Source organism: Numenius arquata, chromosome 3 (genome assembly GCF_964106895.1).
Source record: "Numenius arquata chromosome 3, bNumArq3.hap1.1, whole genome shotgun sequence".
NCBI lineage: Eukaryota > Metazoa > Chordata > Aves > Charadriiformes > Scolopacidae > Numenius > Numenius arquata.
This window is the reverse complement of record NC_133578.1, coordinates 53,051,953-53,076,273: the sequence shown is the minus strand read 5'-3', so window position 1 is coordinate 53,076,273 and position 24,321 is coordinate 53,051,953. Positions and strand designations below refer to the sequence as shown.

Here is a 24,321-nt window from a genome sequence, read left to right as displayed (position 1 = left end):
CCCACAAGTTTCTTGACTGAAGTCTCTAAATCCTCACATTCAGGCATTTCATTTTACTGGCTCACGCACACAAAAACTTTAGTGTTTCTGTCCCCCATGGAATTAAAATCAACTTGAATCCTCTAATCTACTGAGAAGTTAGTGGGTGAAGCACCAAGTACTAAGATGTCCTCCTTTATTTAGGAATTAGGTCTAGCAATGATAATAAATACGATTTGCTTGCATGTTTCACAATCTTCTCCTCTTGTAATCAGTAATAAATTCTTAGTTCTTTCCACTTTAAATACACATTTCTCCTCCCACCTCCCCCTACATCATGTAATGACTTAGCAAGAGAAAACTCAGATTCATACAGATAGCTTCACAAAAAGCTGAGATAAAAATACCCTGACATAAAGAAGTAAAATAGAAACGTAGGACTTCATACTTACTTTATCCATGTCATGAGTTCTACTGTATCAGGATCATAGAATTCTTGTAGTTCAGAAAGCTCTGTCATTATCCTAGGGAAAAACTGATGGAAACATATTTTTGGTTACTTATAGTTAAAAAAAAAAAAAAAAAAATCTATAGAGCATCTCATTACATTAAGGCCTTAAATAACATAACAGAAATGGGTTTCATCTGAGTTTTCCCTCCTAAATGGTATTTTTGTTTGAATATTTTGCAAAACACACTGTTTATACTTACCTGACAGCAGGAGAACTTCTCCAAAATAAGTACGTTAAACACAAGTTCTCATCTCTCTCTATTGTATTAGAATACTTATAATTAAAAAATGGAACACACACACCACCACCCCCCAAAATTATGCGGGTAATCTGCCCTGGACTTTCCTCAGGCTTTTACTTCAATGACTGCAGTGAAGGACAGTACACTATACTGTATGAAGTAGAATATCTCAGTTTATGCTCTTAAAAAACATTTTGGGAAAATGAGGGATTCTGGGAAGTCAGACAGAATACCAATTCCTTGAGACCAGCCCAGATTGCAAGCTTGCACCACAGCCTCCGTATCCTGTCAGGTTTGGGGGGTAGAAGAACAACAGGTCTTTTATTAAGACGGGCAATTTTAGAATCAGAGAATCATTCAGGTTGGAAAAGACCCATAAGATTGATTCCAACCATTAACCTAGCACTGACAAAAACCACCACTAAACCATGTCCCTCAGCACCACTTCTACACATCTTTTAAATACCTCCAGAGATAGCGACTCCACCACTTCCCTGGGCAACCTGTTCCAATGCTTGACAACTCTTTCCATGAAGAAATTTTTCCCAATATTCAATTTAAACTTCCCCTGGCGCAACTTGAGGCTGTTTCATCTTGTCGTATTGCTTGTTACTTGGGAGAAGAGACCGACCCCCACCTCGCTACAACCTCCTTTCAGGTTGTTGTAGAGTGCGATAAGGTCTCCCCTCAGCCTTCTTTTCTCCAGGCTGAACAACCACAGTTCCCTCAGTCACTCCTCAGAAGACTTGTGCTCTAGACCCCTCACCAGCTTCATTGCCCTTCTCTGGACACACTCCCGCACCTCAATGTCTTTCTTGTCGTAAGGGGCCCAAAACTGAACACAGTATTCAAGGTGTGGCCTCACCAGTACCGAGTACAGGAGGACAATCACTTTCCTAGTCTTGCTGGGCATGCCATTTTTGATACAAGTTGGGATGCTGTTGGCCTTCTTGACCACCTGGGCACACTGCTGGCTCATATTCAGCCATTTTCTAAGTCCTAGAGCCATTTTGAGCATTTATCTGAAGAAGGCACGGCTAGAAGCTGGCCAGCCTTGAGGGGTTGGAGCACGTTCATGCTGTTGTAAATGCTGAGTGAAAGCTACTGGATGCCAGGACTTTTTGAAAAGGATAAAGTTTACAGGTTATGACAGACTGAAGGGACAACTTTGAGACAGCTGGAAATGGGGGCCTGCTTTTAACTGAGGAGTTTCCACCCCCACTACGTGGACAATTCAGCTGTCAAGTGGTAGCAGCCTACAAGCAGACGTGCTAGGGTCGCACAAGAACAGCTGCCATATGTTCACATCAGGGCTGAAAGCTGTAGCAGTGCCATTACATATTTATATGCTTAAACTGTCCCTGGACCAGTAGATGTCAGAAAGAGGAACCGCTACTGCCACCCCAAGGAGAACCAGCTTCACTTACCAACCAGAGCCCTTAGAAAAATCTCGTTAGATGAGGGACCGTGCTAGACTGAGTCAGAAGGCAGCCAAGCAGAAAGATGCTGAGATGTACAGTCGGGCGTTTACAGCCACGGTAACAGATTCAGACCCTCAAGGCATTTTACTGTCCCGTTACTATTAATCAAAGTTTCCAAGCTCAGGGATGAGTTATGAACCTGGAGAGAAAACTGTTCACCACTGCTTAAAAGCAAAAGCTGGATCTGCAACGGACGAAGCCCTCTAGAGTCCAAACCTCCACACTGCTTTTATTAAAAAAAAAAAATCTGAAAAAGAATTCTTTGGTCAACTAAGCTAGTTTCCTCTATAGTAATAGATTTCATAACTCTTTTGAGCAACTGTAGCTTTTTTTCAGAAGAATATCTATTGCTCCGGCAGAAATGTGTAAAGAGTCAGATTACATTACAACCAAAATTGCTATAAGATAGATGTTACAAAATCTGTTAAAACACTGTTGGTCAAGACTAGCTTTTATATTTGAATGCCTTTTAAAAAAATAATTATTTGAATTCTTATAAAACTATTCAAACTAACAATTTTGAAGCTATGTCAGTAGAGTAGAGACATACTTTATGGGATATTTCCAACATTTTTTTTGTACTTATGGAAGTTTAAAAACTAATTTCCAAATGTTCTTTCCCCCAGTGACTTGCAATAAAGATCTAAGTATTTATTTTAAATATGGCAACATCTGTAGCTTTTCTTCCCTGTATTGTAGGATATACAAATCTTGACACAGTCTCTGCACAAAGGATTTAAGTCCATTATAATTTGACGGGAGCTTTTCAAACAAATTATTTGCATATTTGCCTCTCATAATTTTACTTCCATTTAACCTCACTCCCTCTCACTAAGATTGGGGCAACACAGTTTTCAATATCCCAAGTTTTTATTTGTCAGTATTTTCTTTTTTGAGTCACAGTTATATATCCAAAGCATAAAAGCTGATTATTATAAAGTCTTCATTTAAATTTAAATACTTCTTAATCACAACAAGCGATCGTCAACAGATTATATTGTCAAATACCTCATACTGAAAAATGTAAAGTTTTGTTTAAAAAAAAAGAACCCAAACATATTTTCAGTGGATGACAGCTTTTATTTCATTATATATATTTAATTTCACCAAATGTATTTCATTATACTTGCCCATCATGTTGACTCATATTGCGCATACATACAAAACAAAAAACCAAAATGTGCTTTTCATGAAAGGTACTTTTCTTACCTCTTTCCACAAGCTGAATCCAATTATTGTGGGAACTGCCATACTCAGAATAAGAGCCTAGAAAATACATGTTAGAAGAAATGGATTATGGACCATTCTCCAACTTTGGACTGTCTGTTGATTCTGTTCATACAGTAGGCTACATTTGTGCCTGAAACCTTAGAGTAACAGTAGGTAAAACTTTGCAGTTTTCTACCAGGCAAAAACTCTCCACAAACAAGAATTTGCCTAATTTAGCATGGAAGAACTTATTTGACCTATGATAACTTTACCATCAATATTAGGGATGGTTAATTACCACTCAAAATAACAATGATGCAATGTGCTCATGATGTAGGGAACAGAAGAAAAGTAAACACCTCGCATACAATCACAATGATATAATCTTGAGAAAGAGAGAAAAGTATGAAACAAGCATTTCAAACCTTTGATCTTGATGATGCTTTTGTTCAGATTAACACTACTGACATGCAAAACCCAGAAACCCATTTTTCAGCACACCACCATTCTAGCTGATACCATTTTTGCTTTGCTGCAGCACGGGAAACATTCGGTAAGGAATGCACACAAGGCGTTCTCTTGATAATAAGCTATTAATACATCTACTGCGTTAACAGTAAAAAAGCAGGTCTATATAGCAGAAAGCAGGAGGTATATAAAGGAACATGTTCACCACGTACATGAACATATTATCACCCCTTGACTGGAAGAACACTGTCAATGTTTCTGACGTAACAGTTCATGGCATTTTCACATGTGACACAGTGAATCTCTGTTTAAGTATAAAATATTTATTCCTACCAGTCTCTTGAAATCAAGGTAAGTAATATCCTATCCTTATTTTATTATTAAAAAATAATATCCTTATTGTCCTTATTAATAAAATGTCCTTATTTTATTAATTAAAAAAATGCACGAAGTTGCTAAAAACTGCACAATGACAGAAAGCTTGAGGTCTCAAAGATCTGTTAAAAGAAATTAAACAGATGAGTAAAAGAGAGATAAAGACAGCCCTGCTTCTTATGAGGAAAGGCTGTAGCGTGAACACAACTTTATCACCAGGTACCAGAGAACGTGTGAAAGCGTGATATTAAGAATGAAAGGCACAGAAAAAGCAGACTATATGAGATCCACTGAACCCAGAACTACACGCTTTTTTAACAGGTTCTTCTATAGGTCTTAGGTAGTTGATGTTTCAAAAGTTATATGCTTGCTAGCTGTAATTCCCAAGACATTTGCAACAGCAACTCACCAGCAGTATCGGGTGCACAGCTTTCAGTCGAAGCCACTTGAAAAGCGTCATCCAAAGTTCGGGAGAGCACACACCAAATGCAGCAAGCATGCAAACATAAGGCGTCCATAGATATTTTGTTCTGAAAAACATTGCAATAACTTAGTTGGGACTCTGCACATGCCTCTGTATGTATTCAAGCTATTTATTAAAAACATTCAGATTTTTTTTCATATGTCAAACACAGTCTTGGATGTTCAAGCAATCTGAGATAAATTTGATGGCACTGAAGGGTAAACCAAGGAAATCTCTAGCAGAAGAGCAGGCACCTGATTATCTGCTGCAAGATGTAGGAGCAAGATCCAAGGTCAAAGATGACAAAATCCTTCACAGAGTTCAGGGGAGGATGAAAGGAAAACAAAGAGACTAGTAAAGTCACTTGGCTGTTGCGGTTTTCCAGCCAAGCAAGGATAAAAAGCAGCTATTCAGCAAAGCTGTACAAACACTGTACTATAAGGGAGTTCCTGAAGAAAGGAAAGGAAAATATTTAATACACAATTTACGATTTGCTGGTATTGTCTGCCTCTTAAGGATAGACTAGTCAAGTTAAGACAACTACATGGTAACACAAGTCTGCCCGCTTTAAGAATTTGTGAATATATTCAGATTTTAGGAGGATGAGCATAACACAAACACAAGTCTGTCACCTTCAAGCTGATTTAGCTGAGAGCCAAGATTAGAACAATAACATCTTCCAAACATTATTAGCTTCTGTGGCTTTAAGGACTAACACAATACCTTTGAAAATAGTTTTGCTACTGCTTTAACATGCCAAGCAAAGGTATACTTCATGCTAGCCTAGACACAAGAAGATGGATAAGAAATATTCCACGGCCCAACATTCCAGAACATACACTGTTCATCAAAACACTACACAAGATCTTGTAGAATACAATATCAAAAGAATTACAGCACACTTAAATTACACTTAAATATCATAAAGAAAGTGATAAAAATTTGCTTCAATTAGTGTCTCACATTTTGGCTGCATTAAGGCTTGGAAAAAACATTAAAGAGACCAAGCACAATTCATCATATACCTGTATCCAATTTATAGTCAAAGTGATCTTTGCTCTCTCCCCTACTAACTGCTGTAAGCCAAATACATTTCTGAAAAGGGGTGAATTTCAAAGGGGTGAGCGGTGTATCACGTCCAGTTAAGAACTCTCTGTTGCTTTCAAAAGAGATACATCAAAATCAGACTTACCCTTCCAAACACATCGCTAGACAACCAAGTAAAATTGTGTGAATTACATGATAAACTATTTCTGGCCTCTCTCCAATTCGACCATCCTCAAGTTTAACTGTCTCTTTCAGTGGTTCACCACTGCAGTTGGAGAAAATGAGACATCACTTAATTCAGACATTATCTCAGGCAAAGGTGCCAATAAAAAGACTTTTATGACTGTTAAGTCAGCAGTATACTGAGATCATTCCGTGTCATATCATACAGTATTGTTGCACTGCTTATTTGGTTCTTGTACTTCATCAATGATCTATCAGTACCCGCTGTCCCTTGTTTCGGACTGTAACCTCTCTGGAGCAATGGCTGTGAATTAATACAATGGGATCACTGCCTATGACCGTAAATCCTATTTTAAGGTAATTCAGCAACAAGAGACAGTCTAATTTAAGAGCATGCACACTCTGCAAACATTGACATGAAGAATACCGTAAGCATGCGTTCTAAGTAAGTTTCTTCATATCATTAGCTTGGCAAAGAATTATGCAATCTGTACAATGATAATCATGTATCGAATGTGTACACCCTTTTATGACAAAGATAACAAAAACAGGTTTTAGTCACATTATTATAAATTCTAGTAATACATTATAAATAAAAATCATAACCAAAATCTTACAACAAACGTCTTTGTACAAATGAGATAGCAAGGCACACAACAGATAACATTTCACTCTGCCATGATGTGATTTCAGGTTACAATTTTATACGAAGTTTCCTCACAACAAATGGAAAATATTTGAGATTATTAACTGCTTCAAAATTTAAAAAAAAAAAAAAAAAAATTGAGGGGAGAAGGTTTATTTTAAGCTTTCCTTTAAAAAGGTTTTGGACATACTGGAGTCACTGAAATAGCTATTTCAACCACTAGCAAAAAATTCGGAAGTTGATTTCATTGTTTTAAATATAGTATCACACACCCAACCTGACAAACATTTTTATTTATAGCAGTATAATCTTTATCTATTAGAAGTCGTGGTCCTCGAAAAAAATCTATTGATTTTTGCTGCAAACAAACAAGAAATTTGCCCTAATACCAGAGCAGTTACACCATTCATCTTCTACCAGGAAGAGATAATTTCCTAGCCATTGAGTTTCCAAGACAAGTTACGCCAGGATCTACAGTGCTGCTATTCTTAGTCTGTAAACAGAGAGCTCCACTAGCCGTTCTCTCAAGGGAACTGTGAATCACTGAGAAACTAAAAATAACTGAGTGAGTTTTACTTCAGCTCTGTTCTGAGCAGCAAAGGCTGATGGACCTTATCACAGTAAACAAGAGTTTTAAAAAACCCCAAAAAACAGCGAAGCATTAGAAATCTGAAATCCTCTCAACTCCACCCATCCACCCATCTCATCCTTCACAGTATATCAACTTGAAAAAAAAAACCAAACAAAACCGCACCAAACTCAAAACAGGGAAACAAATTCTCTACCAACACTCAGGTAACTTTGCTGTTGGAAGGGGAAAATAGACAAAATATCTTTCTCCCTGGCAATGGCAAGAGCCATAAACATCTCACAAAACATTAGCCAGAGCTCTGCAGGAGTTGCACCTATGGGGAAACAAACCAATGACTACTCCCTGTCCTGAGTGGGGGGGATGCTCAAGAAGCTTGTCACTAAAGGACTTTCTTTAGGAGCCTCTGGTGGGCCTTTTCCCTGGCACTCACACCCTGCAAGCTCAATGGTGCAACAAATTTTGTTTAGCAACAAACATCATGACCATTCCCTTAGACATACATGAACCTCTTATTTTTAACTTCTTATTTTTCAGTATAAATAAGTTACTTACCAAATTCTCCTAAAAATGACCTGAGTTACAGAAAAAAGGCAGATAATTAATACTAAGATATAGAAAGGCAACAGTGATGACTGTGTTAGTCGCAAAAAAAAGTCTTGGGAGGGTGCCTGAAGAGATTCTTGACAAAGGAGCCAATTCATTGTAAAATTCCTAGTAAGGCAAAAACATGCCATTAAAAACAATAATACCCCACAGATTAGAAAAAAAAAACCCAGCACACAACATCAGTTTAACCTATTCGTGTCATAGGAAACTATTTGAAATTAATCTTTGAGAAGTTATGCTTTTATCATTTGAGACCACTTTGCGAATCCTCTTTTAGAGTAAAAGCTTATCTTCCAAAAAAGAATCTGTGATCTGAAGAGACCAGACTACAACCCTTTTTTATCACAAAACCCCAACCTCCCATACAACTCCATTACGGGAACCACAAAGCATTTCCTTGTCACAGTGGATTAAGATTTTAGAGATATTGATGCAAGAAGGTATGCTTGTCCTCATTCCAAATGGGGAGATGAAGAAGGGAAAGTGGTCATCTGAGATCACAATCAAGCCCAAGGCACTGCCAAGAATAGAATCCTTAATGCTGAAATTCTAGTTCTGTAGCCGAACTCACTCGATCATTCTTCTTTCTCAATTAATGAGCAGAAAGGTTATATACTCTGCCAAGAAGCACTACCATTGTGTATTCTCAACTGGAATTGGTGCAACATGTGATGCTGTGAATGCATTCTTGTCTTATTTTGTTTTGCTTTCCTCCCTCTTTTCTTTTTCTTTTTCCCCAAGGGAAGACCAGAGAACTGAACCACTTTCAATTAGACAGAATCAGTTCAAAGATTAACAGCTGGGCATGTCCAAACTGGCCTTAAAAGACAGATCTTGAAGCTCTTGTGCTGCACACCATAATTCCAGCCCACAGTTACACAATTTTCTAGGCGTAGTTGCACTCAGTTTGTCTCAATCACTGGCTTCATTGCAGAGTTTGACATCCTGGAAAGTAACATGTAGCAAGTCCCCGGGAGAAAAAAATAAAATCCATAATACCTGGTAGCTGAATAAACTGAAATCCTGACCAGAAGCAGTCAGTCCTTTCTTTTCTTGCAAAACACTTAAGAACATGTATGTATGTGTGTTAAGCAATGCATTTTAGTCAATGTCATTACATCTTATCTTCTAAAAATTCCCCAACAATTTCAGTTCTGTGTGATGTCATTTTCCACTTCTTCCCCTGAAAGGTTGTGAAGCAGTTTGGTAAGAGAGATGCAGTTCCCAGGAGAGAGTCTCAATTCCCGCACAGAATTGCAAGCCTTGGCTTGGGTCCAGAAGGCGTCTTAGTCCTTACCAGTACTCCATTTTGAAGTTTTCCAGAAAATCTGTAGCCGTGATGTCTTCTTCTTGTAGACCAACACTCAACTCTTTTACAGATGCAAGCACCAATTCCCAACAATTCCCTCTGACTTTTAAGTTGTCCCTTGTCCTAATTTCTTCCAAAACATACAGAGGGTATTTTGGGGCTGTTATTCTTACAAAACTAAAAATAAAACCCCACAACCCAACCCAGTTTTGAGATAGTATCGATAATTCATGACTCTTTTCAGAGTCCTTTCTTTTCCAGGCTATAAAAAGTTAGTACCACCACCTTTACCCTATTATCTTTGCTTTCATGTCTTATTAGAAACACTAGACATGGTACAGAAAGGTTTTGCTCATCAACATCAAAAGAAAGGAAAAATCTATGAAATGCTTTCACCCCACAGCATGAAAAATATTGAGGTGCCTTGGAAACCTCAAAATCCTCAGTAAATTCTGTATATGAATCTTTTTTTAAATTCAATCTTTAAACCAGGCGACAAATAGAAACACTGTTTCCCTAACTCCCCTATAAAATTCTCACAAGCCACTGAAATTTTATACTTCTTAGAGCAGTTTCAGAAGTTCGGATATTTTAGAAGGTGTAAAGAGTTTAAAAACTTACTTAGTTGTGTTTAAGCCAAGTTTTACTTCAATGAACTTCAGCAAATGCTCATTTTCTTTATGAGGAACAAACATCTGAAAATTAATTTAGCAGAGAAAAATCTTATCCAGTGTTGGAAGCAGCTTTCATGTAGTCATTTCATTCAGATTACAAAATGGCAGGGAACAATCAACTATTCAAGACTTAGTTAAAACTAACAAATTGGATTAAGTGTGCCAATTACGGTACCGGTGTGGTGTTGTAAATCTTCACTTACATAAATCTATCTTTAGAGTTTCCCTGAGAATACCATTCCCTTCATTTCATTCATGTACCCCAACAGGAGGGCAAGTGAAAAGCTATCAATAAGCTGTCAAAAGACTACCAACCAGTGCAAAAAGGATCATGAAAAATGGACATAACTTACCCCCAAGCAAGCCAACGAACACTGTGTTTGGCTCCACTAAACAATAGAACTGCAGCCTAGCAAAAGTTATGAGCATTTCTAATCTTCACATAAGTTGTTTGAGCAGCCAAAAGTTCTGTGTACTATCTACATAATTTAACTCATGTTTTTCAAGGCTAAGTTTTGCTTTCATGGAGATACAGCAAGGCTAGCCAGGCTGAATGGCACAAGAAAAAAATCCAATCTGAGCATTCTCAAACTTTTTAGGGTTCACTAGTTTCTTTATTTTTAAGTCGACACTGTTAATTAACACAGCCAGGGTGAGTTTGAGACATAGAGGAAAAGCATAATAAATTATGTAAAAGATTAGAACCAGCAAGAGGGAGTTGCTAATCAAAATACAAAGTCAGCCTAAAATCCCATTGTGTAATCTCAACTCCTAGATGACTCCTACACTAAGCGAAGGTCTCTGTTCCCACATTCTCATTGAAATTTAATTGAAAATTAATATCTACCCTGAAACTACTCATACCTGTTCCTGGCTACTAGGTCTTCTCCATGCACAATAATATTGTTTTAATATTCAACCAATTTGCAGAGGCCATCCAAATTCTAACAAAAAACACATTTATGAAATAGCTAAAGTGCGATTTAAAGAGTATTTCTATACTATGCTTTAACCTCAAACCAAAAGACCAAAACCCCAACAAAAATCAGCTGCTTCATCTGTTAAACACTTTTTATAGAGAAACAAAATGACTCAATTTTTAGTACTACAATTCGCTATGAACTCTCAGATCAGTAAGCAACACTTCAAAAGATTTTTCCAAGATACATCGGCAACTTTCCATTTAGATTTTGACAATTAAAATCAGTTTTTACAGAGGAATCTTACCTTTAGTAAGAAGTTTAGTGTCACTGTTATTGTAAGTACCAAATAGATGTACATTATTTTCAGCAATCTTGACAGAAATGTACCTTCTTTCATATTCATCTGCAAAAATATTTTAAGAATTCCGTATCATTTGGAGTTCAGTTTAAATAATAAAAACTACACTCAGAGTTAGAGGAGAGTCTAGTTACCTGAAGGCATTTAGAGAGCATTAAAGCTGCTACTAGACTCAGTAATGGTGACACTAGTAAGGCTGAATTTTCAAACTGCAAAAGGTACCCCAAGAAGAGAGAAAACAAGTAGATTTTGTATACTTCATGCACCTGTTGAAGAAACAAAATAAAATACAATAATGTAAGATTACAGCGGATATACGACTTGCTTTTTAGAGCAGTAGATAGCTCACTCCATTCCTCTGTTAATCAGGGGATTAATGGATCTCTGCCCTCCACCTCATGAAACCTATCAGCGTACTGTTTAGCTCTGGAAAGCATTTCCCATCAAAACGGTCCTGGTCCAGAACCATTTTGCAGAATAAATTCAAATACTTTCTGGTACTGAAAAATCAATTGGTCTTCAGCATCTGTCTAGTCTATTCGTTGGCTAAATCAGTACAGGGCAGGCCATTCAGGGTGAAAGTGAGCCCCTTAAGTGCACAGAGCCAACAGAGCAGTTTTCTGGTCAGCCTCATCCCACTGTGAATAGGGAAAGGAAAAGAAGAGGCAGTTAGGCCAAAAAGGATGCATGACTGAATATCATTCATCACTCTTTCAGCTCTCCAAGGATGTTTCAGGTCTCAGAAGCTTTGTTTAGCTTCTGACCCTTTTGTTAGGAAAGCTGTCCCAAACACAGTAGTCCAAAAGAGAGTGAATTTAAAGCCATTTTACTCTTGCTACAGACATGACGTGCACTTCAGCTGGACCCAGGCTGCAAGACGCTCAAGTCATCACTCAGTCTGTGCCCTTTGGAGCTCCTGAGCAGTATGTATGGCAGCCACCCCTGAGGCTGTATTTAAGATGCCAACTATCAGTAGGCTGAAGAGTTCTAATACCTTCTCTGTCTGTGCCAGGGCAAAGCTGTCTAGCAGAAAAAGAGAAACAGCCTGGACAAACAGGAGATAATGACTGTATTCCCACATCATCATGAAGGTGTATGTTGAAGCACTCACCAAAAGGTAACAAAATTTCTAGAGACAAGAAGAAAAACAAAAAAAAGCATTAATTTCATACCTATGCAACTCTGTCACTAAATAACTGAGAGGTCATTAAAACAGAAACTATGGAAATTAATTATTATTTAGGAAATAATTAAAATACTGAATTCAGACATATTTAACATGTTCTCAGATGGAAGAAAGTAATTACCGAAACATTCAAAAACATTTAAAGCCAATCAGAAGAAACATCTTTGACAGAGAGACAGGGAAAGGAAGTTACCACCATCTTCTCGGAGCAACAGGAAGAGCAACAAAACAGTTTACACAGTGAGAAAAATTCTGCATCAGTTAATTTTAAAAACACAGCACACAGCTCATTACCATTGAGCTTTACCATTATGATTGTTCTTTCTGAACCCTGACGGTGGCATAACAGGGCAGGGCACGAGTGGCTTAGCAAAAACCACACATGCCTAGGTGAAATCCAAGTGGCTGATTTGAAAAGAACAAACAAAACTACTGCTGTTTTCTGCATTGTATGGCAATAGTGACAGAGGTAACTACTCCAGAGCACAGTTCTACCAGCAACTCTTTATTAAGAAATTAATTTTGCTTTACCTCAGCAGAACAATTTAGGTTTTTTTTTAAATAGCCTGTGAGAGCTGCTACTTGACATGCAAAATATGGCAAAGCCCAATTTTCCCTTGATGGTATGGAGTAATCAATTCTTGTTGTATCTGTCCTAGAATAAAGTACAGACAAACAAAATTATTAAAAGATTTACTGAACAAAAATACCAAGGAAAGGCTAAATGTCACTTCTTGCAGCGTGGCCTTGCAAGCAAACTATTCCTGTATTGAGTGTGAAGTAATACTGACACAATTTCACCGCTGATACAGGTCACGACTTAATATCAGCATGGAAGTCCAATCTTTACTCATTTATTCTTCTTACTAGGTGGCACTTATAGGACTGAAGTCAAAAAGGATCTGCCTCCAGCCTTTTCTGACCCACCACAACACTGTGCAAGCTGGACACATCACACGCTGCTTCTGCCAACCTGCACCGCGACAACGGGGCCTTCTTTGGCCACGAGCAGTGCTAAATGGTCCTATGTCCATAGGCAGGGGACTGCTGCCATAACAGCAGCTTTTCACATTGCAATGAAAATCAGCTCATAGCTGAGAGAAAAGGCTCCTTTCAGTTATCATACAGTATGTTTTAAATAAGTCATTTAGGTGTTCGAGCACAACATACTTAGAATCCAAAGTAGTGCTCCCTCTTAGCAGCAGCACCGGCAGGTACTCTGTCTACAGGGCAAATTCTGCCCAGCAAAACAAGAGATTAAAGACGGATGGGGAGCATGGGCCAGAACAGCAGCAGGGTCTTCTCATGGAATGACTTGACAGTATCTGCACAATTAGAGCTGTAGGAGAAAGTTTTAAAAAGTGCTAAAGTGACTTAGAAGCACAAGTCACACTTTCAAATGTGATCAAAAGCATCAGTTTCAGAGGTACATAGTCTTCTTTGTGTCTACTATGCTTTTAAAAAGGAGCCTCTAGCTCCTTTATCATTTGGATATTTGAAAGCGTCACCTTTCATTTTTACCTCTGAAGCCTCTTACAGAGGCGTATTTGGAGCTTTTTTAACTACTGGACCTTTCAATTTGTTAACAGCATTTAATCTTCTTTGCTGTTGAAAAAAATACAGATTTATTCACCATATCCCCTACTTTCCACTGTTCACAAAAGTTTGATGAACAGTATTTTTAGCTACTAATCACAGATTTGGTCATGACGACTTCACACTCCTAAAAGACGCTTCCCAACAGTTCAACTTGAAAGGTATATCTCTAACATTTTGCTCCTCCATAGCTCTTTTCTTTCAAGTGCTCTCAAGTTCATAGAAAGCCCCAGAGCTACTTGGTGACAAACCAAGAACCTGAACACAAGTTCTCATTGCCCTAATGAGGCTCCCTATAATTGTGAAACATTTTAAAATAAAAAAAAAATCTTGAAATCAGAATCATCTAAGAAGATTCCACTTTGCACGAAGACCCATTACAAAAAGCAGATTAAAAAAATATCAAAGACTCTTTACAAGAAAAATGCACTTGGTCATTTCCTTCTAAGCAACAGAACAACCACGACAATATTTAGAGCTGGCCACAGAGAGCAATTCTGTTTTACAGCAACTTTGAAAACTTGTTTTCATTCTTTATCAGCACAAAACCAAAATCTTCTGAGGAATGTTTTTGCAAAATGGCATTGTGTGAGAATACTCCTGTATTCACATATGTACATAAGGTCAGTTCAACTGGCAGCGTGGATGGTTTGGACAACAGGAGGCCTTTCCATTAATAAAAGCATCATGAGAATCAGTGCATCTCTGCAAGAGCTTGCTCTCACAATGAGAACACAAAGTTTAATAGAAAGCATTTCAGTCTGCTCTAATATTTTAAAATGCCTTATTGACAAACTAGATTGTATAAAGATGTTTTTCTTACCTGTTAATAATGAACCATGCTACAGTCAGCATTCCTGCCAGCCAAGTCCCACTCATAACCCAACTGGTTACAAACAATGCAGTCACATAAATTCCCTGCAGTCCAAAAACTATACCAATGTAGAAATACACTGGTTCAATAACTTCCTGAAATTACAAATAAAAACGAAGAGACATAGCGGCAACTGAGCTGAAGCTGGAAATGTTTCCTATTTACTATTTGCATACTGCTAACAGTGTGCTAGGTGCTTTACAAACAGGTAAGAGACAGCCCGTATTCTACAAAAGTATGGAGCATGCTTTTATTTTGGGCTTAGTGAAAACAAAGCAGTGTGAATTAAGAGCACATTTCAGGACTCAGCTGGCTAGTGCCATGAATTTTGTATTGGCTTTAGCATGAACATCATATGCGTCAGATCTAATAAATCTATACTGCAGCGAGATATAAAGTTCACAGGACTACTGGAAGAAATTATTTTGGGCAGGAACCTAGAGAAGTAAAGATGTGGCAAAAACAGTTCCAAACACAGAGAAGTATATACAAAATAAATAAATAATAATAAAAAAAGATAAATGAGAGAGGATACAAGTATGCAGCGTAAGCAGAACAAAGCCCAAGTAGAGCAGAAAGAGACAAAAGCTTTATCTACAAAAGTGGTTTTCCCTTTTATCTGTATGGGAATGGGTAGAGACAGTTACCACTATGACAGACTTCTGTACTCTGAAGGAGTTAACTTTCCTGTTTTTAATGGATAGCACAGATGCTCTCCACATTTCTACACAGTTTGTAGATGTAAAGAATAACAGACAGAAAAGTTTAGTGCATATAAACCCCCAAAATCTTACACCAGAGACTGACCAGAAATGAGGAGAACCTGAACCTGGTGAGAGGCTTAGCTCAATTCATTCAACAAAAATTGCATGTATTTATTGTACACAACATAGAAAGTCTCACACACATACATGCACAACCATAATGAAAGCACAGAAAGTAGGAGAAAAGCACATACTTCGCTACCAGATGCTTGATATAAAACACTGGCAATCAGCTCTGGGTACAAAGTCATTTGCTGGACAGCATTTATTGTCTTCAGTGATACTGTCTTATTGTTGTGTGTCAACTCATAAACACCTATAGACAAAAAAAATACATTATTCTTGGAATCAGTTATTACTGCTGTTCTTAAAAGAGATGAAAGTGTACTCAAAAGTAGGGGGAAACAGATTTGATCATTAAAGCTAGTAACCGATTCACCACTCCTAATATTAAAGGAAGGAGAAATCTCTGTGCTAGATGCCATTCTACCCTACTGACTTAGCAACAAAGTTATTACCATTTTTTGATCTACCCTTTAAATAGAAGGCCCAAAACTAACCGGCTGAAGCATAGTTTTTTCAGTAACACACTGATGCAGCCCTAGAATGGGCTACCCACACATCACCTTCACAGGAGGTTCTTAAGAAGTGAGACAAAGATCTAACAGGGATGAGTAGGATGTATTAAACCTGTCTCCACAAAGAGGTCAGGTATGATGGCCTTGTCATCTTTTTCAGCCCTGCATTTCTGAGACTTCTAAGAATCACTCACTTAACACAATATGCCTTTGTATGCGATTGAGACGAAATTGAAGCTGGCATACTTGAAGGATACAACATTCTGAGATACTATAATTAAAAACTGACATCATTACTTAGGACAACAAAGGGAAGAGGAAAAATAATCAAAATTAGAGAAGGAAAAAAAGAACGAAAACCAAGAGCCAAACAAGATTTGTCCTTTCAGCTCTGAGTATATCTTGGTGTGTGGTCTGCAGCTGGTTCTCTGCAGGCTGAACCAGGGCTTGCAGGACTTACAACTGGGTTCAGCACAGCTATGATACACCTTTGAAAACTGGGTGCCCCCATAATACCTAGTAGACACCTGAGTCTGTCTGTTTTCAGAGGCAGCATGCCTGAATGAGGCAGTCCATCTATCCACATGGGCAATCTCCCCAGAGATAATGAGGAACTGACTGCATCAAAGACCTATTATATATTGCTGATGAGCTACACATCAACTGGGAAACTGTTCAAACAATAAAACTATACCTACAAAGTTTAACTGGCTTCGGATGAGGTTTCATGAGGGGACTGAACTAATTCAACTGCTGACCGCTGTGAGATAGGGTTGTTCACTCCCTCTTCTCTCCTGGAGTTCTCGCATCTTCCCCATGCTAGCCCAGGTGGCCTTCTGAACTCACTAAAGTGGCACAAGCGTGTTCCATCTTCTTTTCACTGCTTTAGTTTTCTGCTGGTTTAGGGACTTGGAGCCAGTGAGTTCCAGAGATAGTGCAGGATAAAGAGCAGAAGTACAAAGGGACCACTTCCACCCAGGCTGTTCTCCTTCCTGTTGGTTTCTGTCCCCATCACTCAGTGCTCATTAACATCTACTCATCATAGCTGACAGGAGTAGAAACCTCTGGCAGGGACAGGATTGAGCAGATCAACTCTTGACAGAAACCGTACCATCTTCTGACAGACTATGGAAATCAGTTGTTTCCATCCCCCATTCCCAAATTAAAGATCAATTACATGGCAAAAAATCCCCTATGTAGCATAGGCAAACCTAATGATAACTTCCATATGGGGCAATATGAAAGTAATATTAATCCTATCCCAGAGTATTGATTAAAGGCAATCTGATGGAATACAAGATAGTTGAATATTGTTTTTTAAAAGGCACTGAAAAGTTAGGTCAACATGCAGTTTTTAGTTAATCTGAGAAACATATAGAAGATTATAAAATCAGTCTCCCCAGTCCGCAGGACTTTTTTTACTGTCTCCAAAAGGAACAGGACTTTTCAAGGTTAATAAAACAAACGGGTTTTGTACCTCTTTCAAAGGAAGGAGCCTTTAGCAGTTCTTTATAGAATGAGTAATAAATGGCACTGTCACCCTGAAATGTAATTTCTCGTTCAAGTTCCTAGGAAAAAAAAAATATATTCACCTCCTGCAATCTCTTCCCATACAAGACTATATATTTTCAGATAGACTGGTTTTGTAATACAGCACATAGTTATGACTCCACTGTACATCTTCAAAGTATTCCTCAAAACATCAATCTTCACAGCACCTCTGTCAGGTATATAATGCTCTCCATAACTTAGCAAACATGCTTAGAATTAGAGCAACTCAAATCCACATCATAAGGCAGCACAAGATCCATGGGATCCTTTCACGTTCACTAACCTGAATTTCATTCAACTTCCATACTTCACTAAGTAACACAGATCTTAAAAAAAAAAAACCAAAACGAAACAACACAAACCCCCATACATTCCTGTTGTTTAGCTTATGCGATCCCAGTATGCTTTAGTTTTTTTCTCCAAAATTTAGAAAGGTATTTCAATCATAAAGGATGGAATGATAGAGCATGGAAAAACATGACAAGACACGATTACTGTTAGTAGGAGAAACAAAGAGAGAGAGAAGGAAAGAGAGAGAGAGAGAAGGAAAGAGAGAGAGAAGGAAAGAAAGGAAGAAAGAAAAAGATACTATATCAAAGACAGAGGCCTGACTAGAACGACATGGGATTCTACAAGCAAGTAGTTCTGACCTGACATGGATCAGCGTTTATTTCAAGGACATAATTGGCTTTTGTTTCAGTAGTTTAACTTTTTTCTTTACCTGCCTGCTGGAAAACCAGAATTTCCGTTCATGATAGGTTGAGAGGTACACAGCATACATCATTCCGCTAGTGACTGCCGCAAGACACCCAAAGAAAAGTTTCGCAAAACGCTGAATTAACATATCTGGAAAGGGACAATGAAAAAGCTAAAATAGTCCAGAGGACTTAGAAACAAACAGTATGCCTTAAATATGATTAATTTCTGAACAGCAAGTAAACTTACTGGCATCAGAATTACCATACCATCAGCAGCACAGATACATCAAAAACTGGTTTGTTATTCCTCTCCTGCAGAGTTTTCTTTCCCAGTTGTTACCACTGCTTCATAGGACTTTCAGATAAAATACTCACACTACACTTCAAATTTCTCTCCATTCTAGTAAGCTTCATTTTCAAATGAATTCCAAGAAGGAAAAGTGTCTTCCAAATAAACAGAGCAAACTCCAGATTTTACCCAAAACACCATAAACTTCTTAAAGTCATTAACAGAAAGGTGTGGCAATACCACATCTAACATCAATACTGAGACCATTTGGTTTTTAAATATAAGTGGAACTAATCCGAAGTTTACCAAACTCATTCAGTGGGTGTCTACTTCACCTGTAGCTCCCTCAAATTAGTATGCACTTTTATCATAAATGTTTTTGGTAGCTTGGTGAGCACTCGCCTAAAACTACACCTGGTTTTAGTTCCATTTCTTGAAAAGCTGTAAGGCCTTTTTGTCTGTTCGTGTTGCAGTATCATTACTTCATGCCTTTCAGCTTCCCAACCAAAAGATCATGCCAGGCGCAATTAAAATATTTATTTGTATTCAAACAACAGTGAGATTCTTAATCCCTTTGCCTCTGCCCCTTTCTCTCCCCCCTCCCGCCAATCTGAAATAATCCAGGACTACCATTTTACTCTGCAATACACAAAATGCCATTATTAAAGAATTCTAATGTGCGTGCCTGTTTTTTTTTTTAAACATTCAAAATAAGTCTGTTATAAATTACTGTGCTACAAATATCTTCCCATAAAATGTAAAAGAATAATGAAAAAGAATCAGAAGTTGGCTAAAAATTCTGTAGCTTACATTTTGGCGATCTTCCCAGCTTTGAGTTTTCTTTGTTTCTCTCCTCTGGAGCCATTTTGTCAGATTCCGTGCAGTTTTGTTTCTTTCTCTGTCGCAGGTCTGCTGCCCCTGAGGACATTTTTTTAAAGTTATTGCAACACAATATCTAAAATTGCACTCTGAGAAATCCATGCAGCAGCAGGTAACAGCCAGTTATTGCTACTGATTCAACCCCACAGCAGATATATTTGACAAAAGACTCAATTAAAGTATGTCATATGCCTAACTAAAATAACAATATAACAATACAGAAATCAATTCCTCTGTTATTCCTTAGAAAATCAAATAGTTTTCTCTTGAGGCCATACTCTGGGATTACCCAGAACCCAAACTGGAAGCTGACTGGTTTATTCCATGATGAACTTATTACACAAATGAAGGAAAGCAGTAGTTTAGATAAGTTAATGCAGACACTGGGAGAAATTGGTGCCAATTCCATTCTGCTCTCATCCTGGTTTTATGCTGCTATAGCATAGAAGTGTGCTAGGCACATTACTGTAATACAAAAACTGGGCTAGTCCATTGCTTTTAAATAGCAACTGCCTGTTATTCATATGGTGAAAGCTTTTATAGAGCAAATATAATATCACTTTTTTCCTGCTTCCAGATTTACTGGAACTAAGTATATTTATGAATTTTTAGTCTAACATGCAATTAAAAAGCCCATTTTGCTAGGCCATGTAGATCACATCAGAAGACTGAGGGCTTTTTCGCCTTCTGTTAAGTTTTCTGTAAACAGCAGAAGTTTGAAGCCCTGGCTCATTTATTTTGCAGTCTGAAAGGCAAAGAGACTAGTTCACAAGTCTCCATACAAAAAGATTCATTGCAAAAAGTCTGTTATAATAACTATATTAAAAATGACACCGCACAACATTCATATCAGTTTAGAAGTGTGATGAAAGGGTTTAACGTTAATTCACACTCCAGAATTTTTAGCTCTCCAGTTTGACCTACTGTCCCAACATTGCTCAAAATTTTGTAGCCACTGATTTCTTCTGGGCTTAAACCAGCTCTTTCATAAAGCCATTCAACTTCAAACTTGAGGTGTCAATCTTCACATTCTACAACAAAGCTTTTAATTACTCTGGCTGGATATTACTTCAAGTCTAAATCAGTCTACTTTTAACTCCCAACTATCGGATTTAAAAGTTAGAAACTTAGAGATGGTAACATAAATAAACTGTTACAGTGGTGTCTGCCTGTATCAGGACACCTGTATTTGTGTTTTAACAGGGTTTTCAAAGCATTTTATAAATTATTCTGAGCAAACCAAGATCTCAATGATAACATTTTTCATGGAACGAACAGAAAACGTGTACGTTCTTAAACACGACAAGAACTGGAAAGATATTAAACAAAACAAGGTTTAGGGTGTTCACTATCACATTTATCATTATGTCAATACAAAATGAAATATACACCAGTATCTCTTCATGTCATGTATATGAAGTTAATCAGCAAAGCAAATGCCGCGTGCACTGCAATTAAAAATCAATTGTACCACACAAAATAAAATGGGAGGAAAATACCCTAGATCACCAGAATGGGCAGATACGTGCTTGGAAAGACACTGTCTGCCATTGGCATTCTAGTTATGACCAAAGCAACAGCAGTGAGAACACTGGAGGCATTTCTTTCACTCTCCTGGTAGATAAGTGAGCCATATTAGGAGTGTAACATAAAGTCTAGAGTTAGCAGCAGTAATAGAAAACTCCCAAAGAAAGAACAATTTAAAATTCTAATTCTGAAACAACTGTATCTCAGTCAGCAAATGATCTTCACCTTGGTTTTGAAGACTGTGCATCAGACTCCCCCCACAAAGCAGTAACAAAGAAAGATCCAAGTATGCTACTTCTGTATCATTTGCAGCTGCCTCAAACAAGAAAAATGCTGTTTCCGTTTCTATGAATCCTTTAAATGGGGTGAAATGAAAGTCAAACAAAGTGACAACTGAAAATAATGTAGGATCTTGAACTGATGACACAGCCTCCAGTACCTCTCTATCCAGCAAACAATTTTTCACTCAAGATTGCTTTTTAGCTCCAAGTTCCCAGTACAATTTTTTCAACTCTTGTTCAGACAACATGCATTCCACTTATTTTTGTGTTATCTATTGCAGAAAAGCACAACTCACTGCTCGTATGTGCCACTAGTTTAATCCATTTTTCGCCTGCAAATCGAGCACTGTCTGCAATTCTTGTCCTCTCACCTAAACAAGGATAAGACTGAGCTGGGAAACGTTCTGAAAAGGGCCACGAGGATGATCAAAGGTGTGCAATGGCTCCCATACAAGGAACAAGGAAGCAAGCTGAGGATGCCTCAATCTGGAAAAGAGGATGACCAAAAGAAACATGCCAGAGGCCTACAAGCTAGTGAAGTGCACAAACAGGCTGAATAGGGAGCAGTGATTCACCTTCTTTTCTAATACTGGAACAAGAAGTTATCAAACAAACCCAGTGAGTCAGGCTAAACGGAACCAGTTCATGGCACGTCACCTTCACGGAGACCACTCCTACCCAAAGAATGTTCTGTAAATGAAGAGTGTATACAGATTCAAGAGAAGATGGACACATTTGTGGAGGACAAACAACCAAAGACTACTAAATACACAGAAATCATGTTCAGCTCAGAAAGTACCCCAGCTGAGAACAGCTGGGAGGCTGGTATATGCCATGGGACAGTACCACATATGCTTGTTTTCACAGAATTGTAGGGATTTTGTAGGAAGAGACCTTTGGAGATCATCTAGTCCAACCTCCCTGCCAAAGCAGGTTCACCTGGAACAGGCTGGACAGGAACGCATCCAGGCTGTTTTGAATATCTCCAGAGAAGGAGACTCCACAGCCTCTCTGGGCAGCCTGTTCCAGTGCTCTGTTACCCTCAAAGTAAAGAAGCTTTTCCTCATGCTAAGAGGGAATTTCCTGTGTTGCGGTCTCTGCCTATTGCCCCTTGTCCCATCACTGGGCACCACTGAAAAGAGTCCGGCCTGATCCTCTTGACACCTGCCCTTTAGATATTGATAAGCATTGATGAGCCCCCCCCCCGCCCCTGTCTTCTCTTCTCCAGGCTAAACAGACCCAGGTCTCTCAGCCTTTCCTCATAAGAGGAGTGCTCCATTCCCTTGATCATCTTTGTAGCCCTCTGCTGAACTCTCTCCAGTAGTTCCCTGTCCTTCTTGAAGGGCATGCAAGTTTTGCTCTTGAGTGTCTCTGGGTGCCGCCTTACAGTCATGTTTCCGCTGATTTCCCCAAGAAAACTGAATGCCATCTCCCAGTTCCCACAACAGGGCTTAGCACAAGAGAGACATGGAGAAAAACGATTGTGTGGGGGGCTAAATGTGAAAAGAGAGAGCGAGACAGACTGAAACATACAAATGGGGAAAGGGAAGGGATGCCAGAGAAAAAGCACACTCACGGAGGCATCCCCAGAGCCGAGGGATGCTCCCCCGGGTGAGGGAAAAGAAACAGACCCCAAGTTTCTGGGCCCGCATCCACCCAGCTTCCTCCCGCTTGGTGCTGCAAACGATGGGCTGCCCCGGGCGGGGATGAGGAGGCCTCGCCAGCGGGGCCCGAGGGGGTCCCCGAAGAGGGATGGGTCTGGCCCGAGCCGGCACGGCCACCGGCCGCCGCCGTGGGACCAGCACTGCCGGGGGAGGCCGACCCCTTGTCCTGCCGGCGGGCATTTTACCTCTTTGGTGGGGGAACGCGCGTTACTGCCCCGACACAGAATCGCCGGCCCCGGCCGCAGCCCCACCGCCGACCTGCGCCAGGGGAAGCGGCCGCGGCCCCGGCCCCCATGCCGGCACGGCAGGCGCCGGCCGGGACCGCACCGACCGATCTCCCTCCCTCCCCGCCCCTCAGCTCGGCGGCCTGAGGCGGCGGCGGCCCCACCGGGGCGGCCGTTAGGCGCGCGCCCCCTCACACACGGTACAGCGGGACGGGGCCGCCCGCTGCCCCGCCCGCCCCGGCGGCGGCGGCGGAGGGGGATAAGGGTGACACACGCTCCGCCGCACCCCCTCACCTTCCTCCATCGCCGGCCTGCGGCCGCCGCCCGCCGCCGGGACCCCCCGCCGTTCTCTCCGGGGGGACGCCGCCCCGCCCGCGCTCCTGCCGCCGCCCGCCTCTCGTCGGCCCCGGGGGCGGGAGCGCTCTCGCATAACACGGCGAGCGGAGCGCAGCGGCCCCTCGCTTCCTGCCGCCCCGCTGTTGCTCCCGCCGTCGGGCGCCTTCTCCGGCGGAACTGTGGCGGCAGAGCGAGGGGGGCGGCCGGAGCGCGGCGGCGGCGTACCGAGGCGCAGGCTGCCGGCGGGGCCGCGCCTCAGGCGGGGGAAGGGAAGGCAGAGGGCCTGCCCCTGCCGCCGGCACCGGGAGGCGCGAAGCTCCGGCCTCTTGTCAGCCCGGCCCCCGTCGCAGCCGCCGCATGAACGTCTCACGGGCAGCGAGGTGCAGTTCCCTCCGCCCCCGCCCGCCAGCCCGGCTCCACAGGGACCGTGCCCCTTCAGAGGGGCCCACCCAGGCCCTAGTCATAGAATGGTTTGGGTTGGAAGGGAACTTAAAGATCATCGAGTTCCAAGCCCCCTGCCATGGGCAGGGACACCTCCCACCAGACCAGGTTGCTCAAAGCCCCTTCTAACCTGGCCTTGAACACCTCCAGGGATGGGGCATCCACAGCTTCTCTGGGCAACCTGTTCCAGTGCCTCACCAGCCTCACAGTGGAAAATTTCTTCCTAATATCTAATCTATGTCTACCCTCTTGCAGTTTAAAACTGTCACCTCTCGTCCTGTCACTACACTTAGTGATAGAGTCCCTCCTCATCTCTCCTGTAGGCCCACTTCAGGTACTGAAAGGCTGCCATAAAGTGTCCCCGAAG

General features: G+C 40.3%; 1 protein-coding gene across 1 annotated transcript in view; it reads right to left on the bottom strand.

The window, feature by feature from the left end:
- The window catches only part of DPY19L4 (dpy-19 like 4), a 31,021-nt gene extending 7,414 nt beyond the window's left edge, over window positions 1–23,607 (bottom strand). Inside the window, exons 1-16 of the mRNA XM_074145287.1 lie at window positions 23,472–23,607; window positions 19,413–19,520; window positions 18,337–18,461; window positions 17,542–17,632; window positions 15,681–15,802; window positions 14,672–14,817; window positions 12,784–12,907; window positions 12,061–12,195; window positions 11,201–11,332; window positions 11,013–11,111; window positions 9,733–9,806; window positions 7,749–7,907; window positions 5,921–6,040; window positions 4,675–4,795; window positions 3,423–3,479; window positions 432–514 (exon numbers count right to left, since the gene is read on the bottom strand). Coding sequence (XP_074001388.1) covers window positions 432–514; window positions 3,423–3,479; window positions 4,675–4,795; window positions 5,921–6,040; window positions 7,749–7,907; window positions 9,733–9,806; window positions 11,013–11,111; window positions 11,201–11,332; window positions 12,061–12,195; window positions 12,784–12,907; window positions 14,672–14,817; window positions 15,681–15,802; window positions 17,542–17,632; window positions 18,337–18,461; window positions 19,413–19,520; window positions 23,472–23,607 — 1,832 coding nt within the window. The remainder of the gene's footprint in view (window positions 1–431; window positions 515–3,422; window positions 3,480–4,674; window positions 4,796–5,920; window positions 6,041–7,748; window positions 7,908–9,732; window positions 9,807–11,012; window positions 11,112–11,200; window positions 11,333–12,060; window positions 12,196–12,783; window positions 12,908–14,671; window positions 14,818–15,680; window positions 15,803–17,541; window positions 17,633–18,336; window positions 18,462–19,412; window positions 19,521–23,471) is intronic.
- Window positions 23,608–24,321: the final 714 nt, after the last annotated feature.